The sequence below is a fragment of the Mycteria americana genome, chromosome 2 (genome assembly GCF_035582795.1).
Source record: "Mycteria americana isolate JAX WOST 10 ecotype Jacksonville Zoo and Gardens chromosome 2, USCA_MyAme_1.0, whole genome shotgun sequence".
Taxonomy (NCBI): domain Eukaryota; kingdom Metazoa; phylum Chordata; class Aves; order Ciconiiformes; family Ciconiidae; genus Mycteria; species Mycteria americana.
The window spans coordinates 51969373-51989557 of NC_134366.1; the positions used below are offsets into that span (position 1 = coordinate 51969373).

Genomic DNA, 20185 nt, shown 5'->3' on the forward strand with positions numbered 1-20185 from the left:
AGGATGAGAGCTAGAGGAGTCTTTTCAAGGTTAGTTTTTCCACTTAGATGTCTATATGTAACTGCATACTCTTAACAAGCACCCTCCTAGCCGATGTAAAGGGCTGCATGAGTCCCAGTGATCACGGCTGCATTTTTTTTAATAATTAATTTAATAATAATAGTGATTCTGTAGAAAAAGAATATGTATCCTGCTATCCAGTTTGCTCCATCTACTGGCAAGTTGCAAAATAAAATCACTCTGTTTCTAGCCCTAGATTTAGGCAAAGGTGTTAAACGTGTCCAATGCGTTGTATTTGGAAGCCTCATTTCCCTTTGCACCGATTATTCTCAAGAAAAGGACTACACATCCCTCAAACCACTTTCACAATCTTCCCCTGGGGCTGACATGAGCTTCCCACATAGACGGTAGGCATCTGTTTTGTTCTGTGACTTGTATTTCTGTTAAATGGAAAGAGTAATACCACAGATTCCCTGTAACTTGAAGAGCTTTCAGTCCCTAGCACAGAATGGCTCACACCTCTATGCGTATCCCACAGAGCTCACGTGGCTTTAAATTGTCAGGCACTCCTCCCCGCTCCACCCCAAGTAGCCTGTTGCTTTTGACAGATGCTGGTTTGTCAAAATGCAGGTGGGAACACTGCAGTTTTGATCAGTCTTTTTTTGTGAAGTCCAGGAGAGAACTTGTGACCAAAAGCAACTGAGATTCCCAAACTAATCAGTAGCCTATTTTATTTTTTTATATATATATACACACACACGCACACATGTGCATACATCTACGTATGTATACTAAACAACTGCACTCCTATTTTTCATCTTTAGCACAGTAGACTTTGTTACTAGCCCTTTGAAAATTAATTCTGATATTTTCAAATAACACAAATACAACATATCAGAAGTCCTAGATTTGTTATGTCAAGACAGACTACTTGCTGTTGTTGAAAATAACCACCCCGGGGAGCCCAGGCAAGCAGTTCCAGATTAGGCTACTGGCCTGGGTTTAGCCCCTACGTTTTGAGTGTGGATAGCGAGCGAGAGCTGTTAGGCATAGGTACTTCAGTTCTCTGGTTTCAGTCCTGTCATTAGCTTGCCCAGCTGTTAACAAAGCTTTGACTCTACCGACCACACGAGTAGGCAATAATAAAACCCAGGAGCATCGCAGCAAATGTTGCCCATTCAGTCCCTTACCTTAATTTGATTTTTCAAGAATTACGCTTATGCAGACTAAAAATAACTGAGTCATTGGTTATATCCAAAAAGCTACTGCCTCGAGGAGGTTGGGTGTTTATTAGTAGAGCATTTATTAGTAGAGCACCCTATTATCATTAGGGTGAAATGATGAAGGCTATTCTGATCTCAGTTTCTAAGTGCGTGCTTGTTATAAAAGGCAGAAGTTCAAGGCCTGTGTTACGGCTACCCCTCATGGTATGCAAGCTATTTCAAACTTGAGAGAGTGCAGCCACAAAAGCTGCCACTACAAACCATCATATCCCACTGCGACCACTGTTCCTGACGGTGTAGAGAAGCAAAGCAGAACCAAATCTTTGTGGACATCCATGCAAAAGCACTGTGGAAGAGGAAAATTTGCCTCTCTTTTTTTTCCCCTCTAAGGGTTGACGAGACGCTTGACTTACCACTCATAGAAGCTTTGAGTTCCTTGTATGGAAAGTACTAGACAGAACATGTAGGAAACACGTTATTATTCAAAGTGAAATTAAACACTACCAAACCCCCCCCCCAAATCAGTATTTCTTTCCTTTCTTCTCTTCACAGTCTTGTGTTTTGGCTGATCTCTGTTGCCAACAGTATATGGGTAAAACTTCAAGTACAGCATAGCTTCATTTTTCAAATCAGGATAAACTTCCCAGGTTATGTTTAATTCTGGTATTTTGCCTCGTGAAGCACTGTATATTGCCCACACCCACACCTGCTGCCCTTGACTAACCTCTAGACATAAAAGTATGTGGTTACACGGTCTTGCAAGTTTGGGGACAAATAAGGTGAGTTTTTTTACCTTGTACTGTTTATTGTTATGGGGCTGTTTTGTTTCTTGCTTTATAATCTGCCCAGTAAGTACTAAAACAGATCTCAGCAAAGGAGCATTGTATACACAAACAACAAGACATTATTTATTTAAAACATCTCTTGCTAAGCCTTATGTATGGCATACAAAGTCCAACCTGAAATTTAAGGTGGGGAGGCTAATGTTTTGCTAAGGGGTGGATCTCCACTGAAGTTAAGTACTTTAGCATATGGTGCCTGAAAACTTTAATTGTTGGATTTTGCCATGAGCAGCATCCAAAATGGTGAGGTCCTCTAAGGCATCATTCGATTTGCTAATCTTTTTCATAGTGATCAGACTTCTCACTTAATTTTCTGATTGCCCCTCTGAGAACTACAGCAAATGACATTAAATATTGGTATTATAATTGGTTATATACACAGAATGTAGTATTTGCTCTTTGTTTTTAGCAAGTAAAAATTATTCTAGAAACAACACATAGAAAAACAATCAGGTACCATATAAGACATTGTAAATTCAATATATATTCTGAAAAAATTATGTAAAGGAAGTTTTTGCTGCCCAGTGATGATTTTTAGTTGTGCTTAAAATGCCCGGTCAGTTTAAAATTAGAGGAGAGGTTTGTATGTATGCAGGAGCAATCCCTACATACTTCAGCCCCAAAACAGAGGAGAAAATAGTGTTATTTTGAGCGTCCTGTTTGGTCTTTGGACTCTTTTTCGTTGTGTAACAGTTGCTGCCAAATGCAGGGTACCTTTGGAATGAAAACACCTGTCAAACCAGGCATCAGTGACCCTGTTCACCTAAATCACTACGTAACAGTGAGGTATTCACGTCTAGATGATACTCCCCACTTGGATGGGCTGTGCATCCATCATACACGTATGTGAAAGGTGCTGAAACATATTTCTAGCCCTTCCTTGTATGCACTTTTGAATACAAAACCTCTCTGTCTCCTATATATATTGGTAGCGGGACTATATTCATTGCCACTACTATAATGAACTTAAAAACACTGACAGGTAACAATCAGAAGCAAGAAAAACTTCTGCATGTGATCCATTGCTGCATTGACTTGCAGTTCTCACCGCACATCTCCTGACACATTAAGAATTGACCCAGACCAGTCTTATTGCTATGTCTGGTCATCTGAAGGTGGCAATTAGTGCTAACAGTCTGTGAACAGCAACGCACTGTGTTCAGTGCAGTAAAGGATAAGCAGCAATGCCCACATATTCTCCATGTCCACCTGCCACCTTTATTCTGGATTGCTGGATGGTTTTAGACATCCTAATCTGGGCCTGCTTAACGTTGAAGCATTTTAAGGACTGCTGCATTTACCAATCCTTCCTCTGTGATACATAAGAACTCTTGAGAAGTGGGGCTGCCAAAAAAAAAGAAAGTGGAAATGGGAAAAACCATAAAGAACATTTTTGGTAGACCTCCTAAATTCCAGTAGAAATCTTAAGATGTTAAGAACACAGAGATAAGGCAACACATCACGGGGTATCTGACCAGAATGGCATGCATAACAGCGCTGAGCACACTAAATACTTCAGCAACTCCTTCTGATCAATTTGATGAGATACATTAGGTATGTAGCAGACCCTGTGCTCAGACTTGCTTCAGTGTCTCCTTGATATGAGGCACTCAGAAAACTAACTTCGTATGTAAAGGAGAAATATGGATTGCTTCCAATGCCTTGAGTGTCAGTTTACAAAACCCATAGGTTTGGCTTTTTCTGAAGAATGCAGGCTATGCTCCCTTCCTCGTGGGATCTATCCTCTTTTAAAAAAGTCTGAAAGTCTCCATTGCAGGGTGTTACTGCTCTGTAATTTATTCCTCTGTAGTCATATTCCTCACATAACCTAATTCTGAATCTAAGAGGATGCGATGAAGGTCCTGAGGTATGAACTGAGGAATAAATGTCTTACTGACTTCACATCTTATGAGATGGAGGCATGGTAGGTATCACCTTTGCTTTCCTCTGTTTCTTCGGCTGCCTCTTAGGAAGACTTTAAGGCCTGCAAAGGAACCTATCATATGGAGATCATTTGTAGGCATAAAGAGATTTAGACAGCAACATTGCCCAGAGAAAATTTTCATTTAACTCATCACGTCATACCCAAAGGAAAACTTAAGTTAGCAGGTTTTTATGGCTGTGGCAACGAGGATTCAGTTTTTTTGTAGAAGAGTCAGAAGTCTGTAAAGGTGGACAAGTTCAAGTGTTTGTTATTCTGCTATTCTATGCTTGCTGTGTGCGTAGTTGGTAGCCTAAAAATATCAGTATTTGGACTCGCAAAATGCTGTGGCAATGTAGGCTTCCTGCATGTTCTGACACAGAAAAGACAGCTCAGTTCCTTCTCATTCCTAACGGATGAAGCCCCTTTTACCTGAGGCTCTGAGGCAGCTTTGGTGCTCTGCCAGGTCTAACAATTTCTAGCATCGTGCTGTCTTGGCTTTGTGGACAAAATCCTCCAATATCAGTGTTTTCCTCTTGATTCCCAATGCAGAAAGCAAGACATTCTGTATTCCAAGGAAATCCCCTTCCTAAAAACATGACAAACCACATAGGATTTTTAACGTTTTCAAGAACAGGAGCTACAACTTTCAGGGGGCTAAATTAAGTGTATATACCATGTGTCTCTCCTCATATTCTGTAACAACCCTGTTGTTTTCTACTTCCTAACAGGGCAAAAATCTCCTTTCTTACATGGTTCAAGAAGCAATGTCTCATTAACAGACTTCTGAGAAAGGGCAGCCTCTGATGATCCCAGCAGTTACTTCTGAGTAAGGTTTTAAAAAGTTTCATCTGACAATTTCTGAATAATCAGGTAACATCCAATTAAGATTTCTCTTCTTAAGCAAATACAGGCTATATAAATAGTGATGCATGAAAACTCCTTAGGGAAAACAGATAACTTCGTCCAGGTAAAATAGTTCAATTGATTAGTTGGCCAACATGGCCACAGCTGTCATCTAAAGATCAAAAACCTTATCAAACACCTCAGAATTTCTCTACATAAAATACAACCATCTATAATGACATTTAGTATAGTGTAAAAATGTTTTTTCCACATCAGTTTAAGTTGTGCTGAAAGTACAAAAAATAACAGGCCAGAAATTACTATTTTACTAGATTAGAGGCTTTTTGCACTTGTATACCATTAGAGTTACATTTCAAGTGTATTCTTTCAGATTAGCAGATAGATTAATTAAGCATTTTAAAACATGCTAATCTGCAATTCTAATTGAAACAGAGACATCCAAATCGCCCCACAGGCTTGCACTTCAGCTGTTTAAACCAAGTTGAAATCACAGTTTCCTTGTGTTCCCTGGTATTTTAACATCAACTACATATGCTCAGGCTAAACAAACTGTGCTAAGAAATGTTTTTTCGTACCCCCCCCCAAATACCAGGCAGACCATCAAAGCCCAGGACAGATTCACTTTTGCCAGCATCTCTGGCAGAAGTTTCTGATCCCAGGGTGCTGCTGGAAGACCAGCCTGAGATTGTTCCCCAATGTGATTTGCCTGGAATAGATTAAGGGAGCTCCCACAAGGTACTCTGTTGGCTCTGCCATGGGCAGAGATGAATAGATGGTGAGGGAATAACTAACCAGTCTAGCTGACTTTTGAGAATGTCTGTCTACTGCCTAACTTAAATCTACATGTTTGTTTTTACTGGTATAAACCTTCCTTGGACAGACATGCACTACCTTTGAATCTAGTCTAACATAGTTAACAGAACTGACTCCAGTACTGATTTCAGTATGAGTTTATAGAGCTCCAAAGATTTGCATTGGTGGACAATAGCATGATCTGGGACAGGAAGCACAATAAAAATGGAACACCTGTAAAACTTTGATGCCCAAGATAAAGTTTAGTTACCTTTCTACCTCCTGCCAATGGTAACAAGTCTGGATATTAAACAGTTATATGCAGGTATGTTATTTTTTCCCCTGAAGAAAGATATTTTCCATGTTTCACTATGCAGCATTATTTCCAATCTTACTCCCTCAAAATATGCTTCTTTAGCATCACTTATATCTACCTAAAATATATCGAGTCACAGAATTTTTAGATTTGATAGGAATCATACAGTATTTAAAACTGCTTGCAAAATAGCATTTCAAAGTTTCCAAAAGTTACCGTTTAACAGCAATTTACAAACACATTTGTGATTCTTTCTGAGCAGAAATTACCTATTAGCAAACCTTCCTCAGTAGGGAACTTCTCAGTAAATGCGCTCATTATCCTAAAATCCTATCAGCAAATGAAGAAACTTCTTTAACTGGGATAATCCAAGCTGCACAGCTTGGGACCCCTGAGGTCTTAAAATATACTTAAATATACAAACATACACACAATAAAGAAAAAAAAAAGTAAATGAAGTTTTTTTCACTTGCCAGACTAGCACAATTAGTTTCTCAAACTTCCCACATTACTGAAAATCTTCCATGTTTTAACAAAAAAGAAAGAAAACTTTTAATTTGTTTAAAGAACATTTATAATATATGAAGCAAACCTTTAAAGTATATGCTTCTAAAGAGTTGAAGACTTAATTACAAAATGTAGGGGCGAAAACATAAGAAGTTTTCTTTAGAGAATGTAATACGAATATTGACTTTCATCTTACCTGGAAGTAGACTTCAACTGCAAAACTGATCAGTTTACTGTTTTAATTGAGAGAAAACATCAGTTTTCTTTCTGCAGATAATCCCCCAGCTCCCAAACTGCCCATTTATCCCCATCATATTTATGCTTATTGTGTTCTATGTTTGTGTTTGCCAAGTCCCAACCTGACAAAGTGAAAGTTACCACAACCAGGTGAACCATTCTCACTATCCTATCATAGGGATTAACTGTAGCATAACTCAACAAATTTATTCCTCAAGATTATTTTCTCTTTTATGATTGTTTCCAAAGGGACAATGTCATATTCAGAATATGAATTCTTTTGCTGAAAATTAAACTGTGAGCAGTTCTGGCCTGCATTCTCAACAGGCTTTTTACACGGGTATGTTTGTGAATTTATGCAAACGTTTAAACATTCATAGAAACTACTAAGAATATGTAAGTGTTTCAGGATACAAATGTTTGTTCTTTTTGCTCTGGGAATCAGACCACAAATAATAAACACAACTCAATATGTTCCAACCTTTATCTTCAAAAAACAAGCAAGCAACCAAACTCAGGAAAATTTACATCATCAGCTCTCCTTTCAATTTACATTTACTATCCCAACTTCCTTGCTAAGAACGGCTGGACATAATGTGTTACTCAAAATTCTTTAAAGCAAATGACATCCAAGTCAGAGACATCCAAGACATGCATTTCCTATCCTGATTCTGCACGTAGCTTTCTTTCCTTCTTCCTCTTTTTTTAAGCCCAAACTCAACCTTTAAGAATTACATTTCAGTATTCAAATGATTGCAATGACCTACCTTTACAGAACATTAGAAAGAACATAAAGAAACCCTTTCTGAAAGAAGAGCAACTTATAATTGTCCTAATTTTTCCCCGGTCTTTATGCTAATCCATTAGAGAAACCACCTCCAGCAGGAACATAAGGCATGACTAATCATTGCTTGAATTTAACTGAGCTAATGTCTATTTTAACATAGGAAATGAAGGCAAAAAGCAATGCAGTGAATCTGACAGCTGGCTGCAGTGGAAATAATTTTGTTGCAAATTCTTACATTCTGATGGCTCCATGTAATATAAACACATTCTATCCACTATAGCAGCTCTATCTTTGTTGGGAACAGAACTAGTCATATCAAAAGTAAAATATTCATTTAAATATACTGCATTTAGATTTTTAATACATGGCATATCCACACTTAGAACATTTAAAGATGGCTTAAAAGCAAAACTGAGGGACAAACTTTGTGTAAATATCTTCCTCCCCCTCTACCTGGAGCAAAATTTTTCAGTCATATAGGGGATAAAAACATTTCTTTCTTACCAACTCTTGTTTACACAAAAAAAATTAGGTTAATCCATAATATATACTGTATGTTTCAATAACTTATTTTTTCAGTATGAAATAACATTTTCAAAAAGATGACAAACAGCAGTCATCTTGAAATGATACTCTGAAAATAAATACTACCTGTAGAAAAAGTAGGAATAACATATGGGACTATTAAGCTTAGAATTTGTGCATTTTTTAAAAGTGATCTTTTGTATAATCAAAATGTAAACTACAAGACTGTAGACTGAAAAATATTATTGAAATATTAAAAAAATAAAATGCAAACAACGTATAATGTACAAATAAATGAAATGGTAAACAAGAAACCTATCTAGATGAAGGAAACTGGGTGTTCATAAAGATTCTATTCAATTTCCAAAAAGCATTTTTGTCTAGCATACCTATATTCACAGCATGTTGTCAAATGCCAAGTCAGATTTAGTAACAAGAGTATATAAAGAAACATCATTTGGACACACAAAACATGAAGATTGAGATTATTTTTTTTTTTAACCAATGTTGTATCAATCACATTTATAATTTTTCTTATAGCATGTGATCAAATAAAACAGAAAACCAGAATGTATACATTGCTAATTTTTTAAGTAATGTTATGTACATTTTATTGCCAGTATATGCACAATGGTAAGCATAGAACTATAAATACACAATGTAATTAAACAGTAGAAAACAACAAGGATGTTACACGTAACAAAGGAAGGAAAGAGGAGATACTATTTTCTTGATGTAGCTGCTAAAAAGGGCTAGCGATGAGTTATGACAGTCTTGGTTTTAAGTCTTTACATATATTTCTACAACTTTTCCTCCAAATAAATCTCTGCAACAGCATTGCTTCTTTAACAACCACATCTTAGCTCTTTCTATTGGATTCACTTCAAACTAAAGTGAAAACAACCTTTCATGTAACTACAAGCATCTGACTTAATTTGTATTCAGTTTTGCTTTTCAGGGTTCCTAGGCAAGTAAAGTGTATAAGTAGTTTCTTATAATATTTGGCTGCAATGTTGAAGAATAGAGTTTTGAATACACATTGTGATAATTTGGGAAAAAAAAAAAAGAAAAAGAAAAAAGATTTTCTGTAGATAGTTCTTCCATCGGGTGCTATATGCAGCAGCTCAGTCAAAAATTAGTCACCCTGAAGAGGTAGAGAGAATTTTAGCCTAGCATAGGTCATCATCCTTGGCACCGCTATTTTCTCTCTTATCAGGATACACTTCCTACAACTAGACAACATCACAGTCAAAGGGGAAAAAAAAGTCAGGAAAACAAAAGTTCCACCATTCCTGGGAAGGGCAATGTTTCATCCCAGTTCTCGGTTAATTAGCTTGCTGCTTATATCCAAGACCAAAAAAAAAAAAAAGAAAAGAAAAAAGAAAAAGACAACATTTAGGGACACATTTACTTGATCTTTGTTCTCTTTCCATTATCAAGTTCATAAATACAAAGAACCATTATTCACAATAAACTAACTCTTTTTCAAAAATGGAAAAACAAACCCTGGAAACATTTCCACACCTTAATCCAGATGGGTCTTGAGGATGCTATTCAAGAAAACCATGCAAATAATTTGGTGCAGCTTTCCCAACTCATCCAAAATATATATATTTTTTTTTAAATTAAAAGGTGGCAAGATCCATAGCATTTGTGACTATTCCCCCTCCCCCCCATTTAAATTCAATGCAGAAAATCTTGGTGCTTTTAGGAAGGTAACGAATAAATAGTTTTCTGCACTGTTGTCATACAATCCCATGTGAGTTACAATACAAGACTACTTGTTCCAGCAATTAGGTTGAGAGGAAACATTCTAGTGATAAAGATAAATACATACTGAGCATGCTTGGGCAGAGCACTCCATTCTGAAGCATCCTGCTTGAAGAACGAAAGGTGACAAGGATGGTTCACGTCCATCAAGTGACCATTAACTCTGCTGCTAAAAAGCAGACTGCCACACTATCACCAGGTCGGCAATGCTACCCTGAAGGGGCTGTCTTCCAAATTAAGAGGTACTGGTTGTACCAGTCCTCTACTGCACACACTAAATTCTTATTTATGCAACAAACATACAACCAATGAACAATATCACTTTTACAGAACTGGATCAATCCAGCTTTTTTTTATAGGCATGTTTCTCAATCTCCAGAATATCCCAAACAAGCTGTAAATAAGATGATGAACCACCAACATAGTGAACAAGTCTCACTGCAGTTCAGACTAGTTTAGCCTTGGTTCACATCACTTCTTGTTTCTAGCAAAGGACATGATACTCAAACAAAACAGCAATAAAAAAGTAATGTTATCTGCAGCTGAATAAAAGCAACAGAATTTATATTTTAACTTCTGAAGCTTAAAGCATATTTTTTTAATTAGCATTAAAAAAAATCTTTTTTTTTAATACAGTAACACTGGCAAAAGTTAATGGGAAGACACAGAGGATTGCGAACAGGATAACTGATGCATTAGATTTTTAAATTTTATTCTGCTTTGATCAACTGATGTTAATACTGTTTTTCCTTGGATTTGGAATAATTCTATTGCAACAGTCACATGCAGGCTGAGGACAGCCGTTGGTTAAAGAAAAAAACAAAAACAAAAAAACAAAAAACCAAAACAAACAAACAAAATAACCCCAAAAACACAAGAAAGGGGAAAAAAAAACAAGAAAAAAGTTCCAAAAGTTGTATGTAAGAATTTTCCTTTCACTGAAGAGGGCCTTGCCCTTGCTTTAGGAGACCTGGTTAACTCTTGTCAGCTTCATTAGCTTTGTCCAGACATATCTGCTGTTGTATCCCCTGGTCCAGAGCCTGTTTGTGCACGTTTGATGTAAAGGTTCAATAATTTCATCTGCAAATTTAAGTCACAAATTCACTTTGTTTAGTATTTGCAAACTCTACAGCCTACAGGAATGGTACAACAAAGGAGACATTAAATAATTTCTTTTCCCCAAAAGCAAAATTATATTTTACACAGTTGATTCAAAGGTAACATACTTGCCAATGAAAACATCAAACACAGCAAAATTTGTCACAAGGAAAACTGCTCAAGCTTCTTTAAGGATGTAAAGAACAGAATGATCTAAGGTAGCTAGATTAAGATAGATGGAATATTTTCCTCAAATTACAATGCTGTTCTAAATAAGGTAGGGTTTTTTTTTTCTTTTAAGTTAATGTTGAGGTTTTAAGCCTCTAGTTAGAGTTGTTGATGCTGGTACTTACTAAAGCTTCCAATACTGTCTAGAATCACATTCAACACAATCACTGCCAGAGCGTATTTTTAAGATATAACTGTCTTATTCAAAATTAATTGTTTATTCCCAAGGACAAAGAGATTCACAGTTGACATACAGCTGTTTGCATGCAAAAAACTGTATGTAAGAAATGTCAATAAAATCATAAATATCATGAGCCAAAAAGGACCACAGACTGATTACTATTATTATTATTTCAAATTAGAGGTACTGAAAGGACTAATGAAAGCAAAACAACAGGGAGGGAGAATAAATAAAACTGCTGTATGTAACATCTACATATTACATTTATTGCTTTCCAATCAGAACTTGCATGAAAAACAAGACAAGAAATACTGATAGGAAAAGCCCTGCTGAGTATAGCCATCATCACTACTACTGGGGATACAACCAGTAACTAAATCAATTAAACAGTGGTAAGAAACATAATTTACTATTTATCTTAATGCTAAAGTTCGTACACTTGCATAAATAAAGATCTATGCATTTTCAGTTTTGAACATTTTTATGACAAAGTTATATTAAACCTTGGAGGGTTTCAGTAGCCCTGATATCCTCTTCCTTCAAGTATATACTTTTATGAAACTTTCTGGCAATTGCAACCAAAATGCAAATGCATACATGCAATTATGAACCAAGATTTCTTTAAATGGTATCTTTTACTTACTTTACTGCCAGTGAGTTGACTGAGATGTGGTTTTAGTTCATCACCAATTACTGCATGAATGGCTACAAGGCAGAAAACACACGCCTTACGAACACTGCTCTCTGAATTATCATAACCCTAGAAAGCAATAAAATTAACATTAATACCTTATCAGTTAATGATTAAAAGCCTCAGAAAGCTATTTACTTATTTACTATAATAAATACATTGAAGTCTACAGCAAATGAATGCTAGTGTAGCCCAATGAAGCATTCCAACAAAAAACCAAAACACGCAAATACAGAGCATGCACTTAAAAAGCAGGCTGCTTATTAATCACCCTTGATAATCGTTTTCCAGACTGAAATTAAAACCCACACAATCCTGTTCATAAGTTACACTGAAAACAGAGTTGCTGTCATGCAATAGGGGAGTACATAAGAGAAATTGTTCTAGATCATACAGATATTTACTTAAAGCAGAAGACCACTCCATTTAGAGCTTCCTTACTCTGAAAGAAGTATTCTCTTAACAGCTAAAGATTCTTTTGTTAACTTCCATCTCATTCCTTAATGATTTTTTTTTCCTTTCGCCGCTTTGCTAGTACCCCATGCCTGGCTGCCTCACTCACACCCCCTTCTGAGAGGGCCCCTTCTCTGCCTCTACCTTCCTGCAGATGTATGATTGGATCACACACATTAAATACAGAAATCTGCAGAATGCAGCTGTCAAACTCTGAAAAGTCTTTACCAATCACGTGCAAATTAATGTATCTTGGCTCTTGATAAGGTGGGAAAGAATTTATTTTTAAAGATAAAGGAAGAGAAACCTCTGATATCCTTTTTGTTTTATTAAACTTTCCCCAATCAACTGCTTCTTTCCTCTTGCCTCCCCCAAACCCCAAGTGATAAAACCCTACCATTATACACAAATACAACGTGGACAATTTCAGACCAAATGCTTACAACTTGGAAAAAGATACAAACAACAAAAAACTATATTATAATGAAAAGTATCTACCAAGCTTAACTATAACCAGTACTTTATATCCTACTAAGATTTCCATTGAGTCCTAACCACAGTTAGAATTTAGCTACCTGCCGATCAAAGAGTTTGTTCCCACTGTCTGAGTTATTTTGAGTCAAAGCAGCCATCAGCTATCAGACAAATAAAATCCTTCATGAAAGTCAAGTGATATTATTTTTTAAAAGTCTTTGCAATTCTTATATATAGTTGTGGGGTTTTTTTTTGCCCCCGCCCCCCCCCCCCCCCCCCCCCCCCCCCCCCTTCTTCTCTCCTTACCTGTATTAGACCTGGCACAATCTCTGGTAAAAGCTGAGTAAGGGTTTCTTTAGATACTCTTTCTATGACTTTTGTCTGCATTTTGATTGCAGCCAGATTAATGGGGTAATCTGCAGTTTGGATAATTGGACAAAGAACTTTGATGCACTGATCTGGGCTAATGGAAGTGGCCAGCATGGAAGCAGCTTCTTCAGCAGATCTCACCACCTATGGAAAGAATAAGTAAAAGACATGGAAAAATTATTTACAAGAGACTGTTACTATGGCCTGTTATCTGGCAGCAATGGTCTCAAGCATAAAGATTTCCTACCAAGAGCTCTACAATATTGTAGAAATATGTGAATGAAGAGCTCTCTGAAAATCTGTTTACAAGATTCCAACTGTTGGACATGCTTTCCTAAAAACAACACTCTTCCCAGTATTCTGTGGTTAATCTATGTCCTCGGCAATATGCATATCAGGTTTTCAAACCTGATTGTTGAATCAGATCTGAGATGTATTCTGCAATACCCTCCCCACTACATATTGAAATATCACCACCTTTGTAAATCTGTAATTTCTTGTGTTGTCATTTGTTATTACTTGTTAGGTCAGTGATCACTGACAAGACATGTTTTCACATTCATCTCAAAAACATGTTTAATGACATGCCTAGATTGCTACTTCTAGAAGCCAATCTAGCTGTTTTTCCTCCCCTCTAAGTTTGAAAGAAACTATGACAAGAGAGTACTTTAAGCCTGAAGAATATGCAGAACAAGAGTAATTAGGTAGGAAGTCAATAGGTACAGAACCTCAGGATACAACATGGGCACAACAGAAAACTCACATCTGATCTTCATATTAGTGCAGCTGTGGTGTCTGCCATCTAACAAGACAAACAGCTGCACGAAATCAGTGGTTTGTACATTGATAATGTACAAAAACCTCCTTAACTGTTTCTCTCCATCCTTGTCCCCTTTACTCTCTCACTCATATACACGAAACCAAGAGAGAGAAAAAGCACAGTAACAGAGAAGGAAAGATGGGGACAAAACACTGTAATAATACAGTATATGAAACAAATCAAGACGGTGCAGGGAAAAGAGAAATGAGTACCAGACGAGTGACAAAAGTCATTGGTATGGGAGGAACTGCAGTCAAACTTCAAAACCTGGAACTCCATAGTAAGTTCCCATATAGAGTAAGTGCCCTTGCAAGGGGAGGGCAGGGAGAAGATGTACTCATTTAATAATAAACCTGGATTCTTTCCATAGCATCAGTGACACTGATGTGAATCGTTTAATACTGGGGTGGTTACTGTATTTGTGTTTCTTATATCTACATGCATTACCCTTTATTGTGTATGCATGTGTCACAAATACTTCTGAGCAAGATCACAGTTATACTTCTACTTCTGAATCCCCTCACTATTCTTGGCCACAACCAACTCTTCTCTTTGATACATTCCTGTGCTTTCTCCCCTAACATCATTCAAAGTCATGCTCTTGAATGGTGCAGAGCTGGCTAAAAATGGAAAGGGTTGACAATTCCTTGCCATGTTCAGTCCCATCTCTCAACCACGAACCTCAATGACATCCAAAAGCTTGTTGTAGAGCTCCAGGACACCCATATGTGGCTTAAGGTGTCACACAAGGGAAAAAATCCCTTCAGTTACTCCTTGAAGAGCTATCTTCAAGGCTTTGAAGAGCTATAAATGACACATCATTTATTACTATGTTTTCTTGGACAGCACCCAAGGCAATTGTTATTAGAGCTGATATTAAGCATTTGAGAGCTTATAAAACTTCAGTTCTTTTTTTTTTCTTGCATACCCATGTTAACTAATAACAGCTGAATGCTTATTAAATAAATTACTTCCTCAGTAAGATCTGACTAATTTCTCAAACATTTTTTTTGACAGCTGTTTCATTTTGTAACATAACCTCAAACAAACAGAATAACTGATTACTAACCTCCTTATGAGGATCCTTATGCGCTTCTAATGTCTTCATGATTGTGAGCTCCGCATAATTCTTAAACCTTGCTGGCTGGTTTCTTAGAATTTCTCTTAGAACTTTCAATGCCAAAGCTCTAATTGCATGCTAAAGATTTAATATTAAAATAAATGAGTTACTTATCTTTAAACAGACATACATTTTAACATTTGTTTAGCAGCTGGAAGAGTCTTTGATAATGGAATAGTATCAGATTATGCTCTATGCATATATACAGTATGAACCTAGTGTTAACAAATAAAGCCAGAAAAAAAAAATCTTGTTTCTCACTCTTCTCAATCTCTCTTTTTGCAGATAATTCAGGTGGCATATCATAAACATGTTGCTAACCTAATGGAGTTATCTACACTACCCAAAAGTTAAGCTGCAAACCATTTTACTCTTCACAGGTGCTGATACAACCTTTAGCATCACACCATGCAAATATATTTTTGAAAATTTTTTACAAATAATAATTTTTTTTAAAGTAGAGAACAAGTAACATGGCCCTTGTACAGAACAATTACATAGAACTCAGTCTCCTCACAATAAGCATTATGTTTTGATATTTGTGATGTTTTGAAAAAACATCACACATCACAAAACACACATGATGTTTTGATATTCTAGATTCCACCAGGGGCTATTAACAGATAAGCTTTGAATCCCAGTGAAAAATGTTTAATTTAATCTATCGTGTGGGAATCGACAAATAAGAATACTTGAGAAGGTAAGTATTACTGATGCCCTTTTCACCATCAGGGCATTCAGACATCATGACATTTTTGTATTTTCACAGTTTTTTGGTTTTCAAGACTAACTGGAATTTGTGCCTTCCCTACAACCCATACAAATTTCAAAGATACTGAAAGTAAACCATGTGCTTTGTTAACATTCTTTACTGGATTAATCTGAATTTACCTCTTTATCGCCAAGTGTTTCAAGCAGCAAAAGTAGTATTGTTTTGAAGTGCTCATCCCAAACACCGAAAGACTCTTCCTGAGTTAACTTCATGAGCTCGTACAGGGCAGCCTTTCTTTCCTCAACTCTCTCATTATGGTTTGATAACTCTTTCAGTAACTCTGCAACCAGATCAGAGTGGTCCATGGGAGGCTCTGTCAAAAAGGAATACACAGACACAGTTCTCAGATCATTGCAAATAAATATTAGTGCCTGCTGTACAACTGAAGAATATTTTCTAGGATGGCTAGCTAGCTTTCTAGCATGCCTTCCCCCCCCCCCCCCAAATTTGTCTGCAAAAATTGCAATTTGGCTACTACCTTTTCCGTGCAGCCAACACTGCTGAACAAGCTTACAATCACCAAAAAAACTCTACAATGATATTGCAAAAAAACCCCCTGTAAGCTAGTTTACTGCAAGAGTTTTTATGCTTGCAATACCCAAAGTGATAAGTACTCTGCATCCTTTTAAAACTGATCTATACACAAAGTGCTACCTTTTCCATATGACCCTTCCATCCAAGACGATAAATTTGTCTTTTCTCTGTTAGTATTACAGAATTGTTTAGACTTTTGTAAGCCATGGTTCCACAGCAATAGCTAGGCTGTTAACACAAACAGGGGAAAAAAATGCACAAGAATGGTGCTTGGTACAAAACAGCTGAAATAGAAGCAAACCAAGGCCATTAGTCCCACAGAGATTCCCAATAGCAGTCATTACAAAATGGCTCTGGATTTTCGTTTTGACTAGAGAGGATTCCATGATGATGGAAAAATGCATTAGTAACATGACCCATATCTGTAAATACTGGACTGCAAACGGAGAGATCTGCAAACAGTCAAGAAGCTTAAAAATGGTCTTAATGAAAATTAACTATCAAAGTATTGCCTTTATTCCATCATCAAGACCCATTTAGCCTTTAAGAAAGAAAAGGTTTCTTAAAGGCTTTTTTAGTTTCTTAAAGGCTTTCAACCTTTTTAAGGTTGGAAGTATTGGCATAAAATGCAAATGTTACCGCATTGCATCTTTCCTAAAATTATTTCATTTATTATCACATGAAATACATTCTCCATAATAAATTTATTAGGTCATATACTGAGAAACCACCACCCTTGAACATCTTATATTACTGTATTCAGTATTGTAACTTACAAATGCTGTACAAAGCACCTGTACAAAGAAACAAGGAGAAGCTAAATACCATGTATCAAATATCTTAAAATCACACATCAGTTACCTTAAAAATCACACTGTTTTTGTACCCAACATTCCTATTTGCATTCTGTTTTGCATGAATAATCAGCAGCATGAGCACCTGAAAGCAGAAACTTTTTTCTGCAAGCACTTCGTCTGTCTCTGTATTAATGCATGCTTTGCAGACTCTCTGAATGCATCATTAATGTTTGCTTAAAGGACAGACTGAAATTGCATTAGGCGGGTTATTAATTAGTACAGATGTGCAGAACAGACAATCACTTTTACAGAAGAAAGATCATTACTTTTATTACCAGAACTATTACACTTTTTCAACCAAACTGTGAGGATTACAGCTATAGAAAAATCCTATTTTGGGGAATGCATATTGACATATAATTAGCAAAACTATCCACATCTGTTTGAATAAAGTTATTTTCACTGTGGATGTATCAGAATCAAAGAAATGGCAACTTGAATGTATGGAGGGAAGGGGTAAAGAGAGGAGAAGGTAGCAGCCACGTCTGTGCAGGAATAAGGGGAGGAAAGAAGCTCCATTAGTTGTGGAAATAGCTGGAATTCCTGAAAAACATGAAGACAACCAAGAGGGGTGTGCCTTCACAGCCTGTATTTTCCATTCCTCTGTATGACTTAGCACCCAGCGTTTCATTTCCAAACATTCTCCAGATGAGAATGGAGAAGCATAAAAGAAGTCATATTCAAAGTCTACTCTCAAAATTTCTTTTTCAGAAAGAAAACAAAACATGAATGAGGAGGAGCAGATGCAACTCCTTCATTTGAATGAATTAAAATATGCATTAGAGATAGAAATATTTGACGAAGAACAGCTCTTCTCAAACTGATCAAATAATATCCTTTTGACAGGATAAACAGTGTAGGAGTTAAAAGGGAAAATGTAGGTACGTCCTGAATTTAGTAAAGATTTTCCTACTGTCACCCACAGCTTCTTAATACAGAAGCTATGCAAACATGGCAGCCAAAAAAGCCAATGAAGTGGGTGCAAAACTTGATGAATCACTTGCAGGCTGACTGGACTATAAATGGATTTCTATTAATCTAGGAGGATACAAGTGATGTCCCTGCTCAGGTCTGTGCAGAGCCTGGTTCTGTTTGATGCTTTTGTTAATGCTATCGAAGTAATATGGAGACTACTTATAAAATCTGCAGTTGTCATCAATTTAAGGGCAGTTGCAAACATTCTGGAGAACAGGATAAAAACTGAAAATTATCATGATAAATCAGAGGAATGGTATGAAAGAAAAAAGATGGTTAAGTATAAGGCAAGACACAGAAGCAGAAATCTTAAGCCCATATACAAAGTGGCAGGTAAAAAGGAAGATGTTTGGAAAACACAGTCCATGGAAGTAAGCTGAAATAAATAAGCTACTTTGAAGAGGAACACTGTTTTTCAGCCAGAGACTGTGGACTGCTTTTAAGGAGTCTGGAAGTGACTTAGAAAGCCAGGTTTCCCTATACTCTGGATAAAGAGCATCTCCCTTGGGGAAAAAAAAAAAAAAAGTGCTTGTGGTTGGAAGAGTTAGGCTGTTACTCTGAAAACCTTTTTACTGTAAGAGAGGCAAAACACTCAAAAGGCCATGTGGGGTACACTGTGGCATCTCCTCCACTGGAAATTTGTAACTGTTAGACAAACCGTCTGCAGAATACACGTTCATGCCTCAGTGCTGTTGATGGGACTGTATGAGCAGCTAAGGTTTTCCCATCTAGTCCTGTATTTCCACATCTTTCTCCCTGAAACATGAGAGGATAGCTGGGAGTCCAGTAAAAACAGGACTTTGTGTCATGAACAGGCAGAAATTCTGTAGAATTTCTGAAAATTAAAGTCTAACATCCAATGAGCGCTTCAGGTTTACGGGAAAAGCATGCAACTCCTAATTGAGGAATTGTAGGCACAAAGTATTTTGCTGAGTATATCTTTTTTCATGCCAACTTTTTCAAAGTTATCTTAGATTAAGTTCTAAAAGTAACACACAAATGACAGAATGCACGTGGTATAACTAAAAACTAAGGGTGAACACAGGAATGAATGCAAGTACTTTGTTAAGATCTATTAAAAAGCAGACTTAAATAATGCCTTGCACTACTCTTCCAGCCAGGACAAACTAATACTGGATGGGGATGCTTCACTCCAGCCAGTCACGAGTTTTTACAAAACCAGAACATGCTGGCGCAGCACAGATTGCATTTGGCTTAATGCAATATACAGAAATATGTTGTCAGAAGGCATAAAGAGGCTTATTCCATGTAACAACAGGATCCCTGTGATACAGAATCTCAATCATAAACTGCCTCTGTATGTGGATGACAAAGGTATTTAATTATTGATATTTACATGACATGATTTGTAAAAATTTACTTTCCCCTCAAACATTTTCAGAAGATAAGAATTGGCTATATGTCTCTTCACTAAACAGAAGAGAAAACAAAGAGAAATGCAGCTTACTTGGATTTGTTTTTAATTTAATGTAAACTTAAAGCCAATTTATAGAATAGCTGAGTAAAACACCATGTCAGAAAACAGTTTTGTTTTTCAACAGTTTCTATATGTCATCCATCTTTGCTGGATGACAAAAGCAAAACAGTCAGAAGGGGGAAAATTCATTTGTCTCTCACTATTAAAAAAATTGTTTACTTAAAGACTGATTTTAATTTATAACTGAATATGAAATATCAACAATAATGAATACCAGATTATGAAAACCACCTACTACTTTTAAAAATAACAATAGTAGTGATACTTTGGAACCTTCCCAACATTTAGATATAAAAAATTACCCGAAGATATACTGAGAAATATTAAA

The 20185-nt window shown here is 36.6% G+C and overlaps 1 protein-coding gene across 12 annotated transcripts in view; it reads right to left on the reverse strand.

Moving 5' to 3' along the window:
• Window positions 1-8599: 8599 nt before the first annotated feature.
• Window positions 8600-20185, reverse strand: part of CLASP2 (cytoplasmic linker associated protein 2) — a 153489-nt gene continuing 141903 nt past the window's right edge. For all 12 annotated transcript variants that reach the window (XM_075493402.1, XM_075493409.1, XM_075493399.1 and 9 more), the window contains 5 exons: window positions 16113-16306; window positions 15171-15299; window positions 13219-13425; window positions 11938-12054; window positions 8600-10867 (listed from right to left, as the gene is read on the reverse strand). In XM_075493402.1, coding sequence (XP_075349517.1) covers window positions 10781-10867; window positions 11938-12054; window positions 13219-13425; window positions 15171-15299; window positions 16113-16306 — 734 coding nt within the window. In that variant the 3' untranslated portion in view covers window positions 8600-10780. The remainder of the gene's footprint in view (window positions 10868-11937; window positions 12055-13218; window positions 13426-15170; window positions 15300-16112; window positions 16307-20185) is intronic.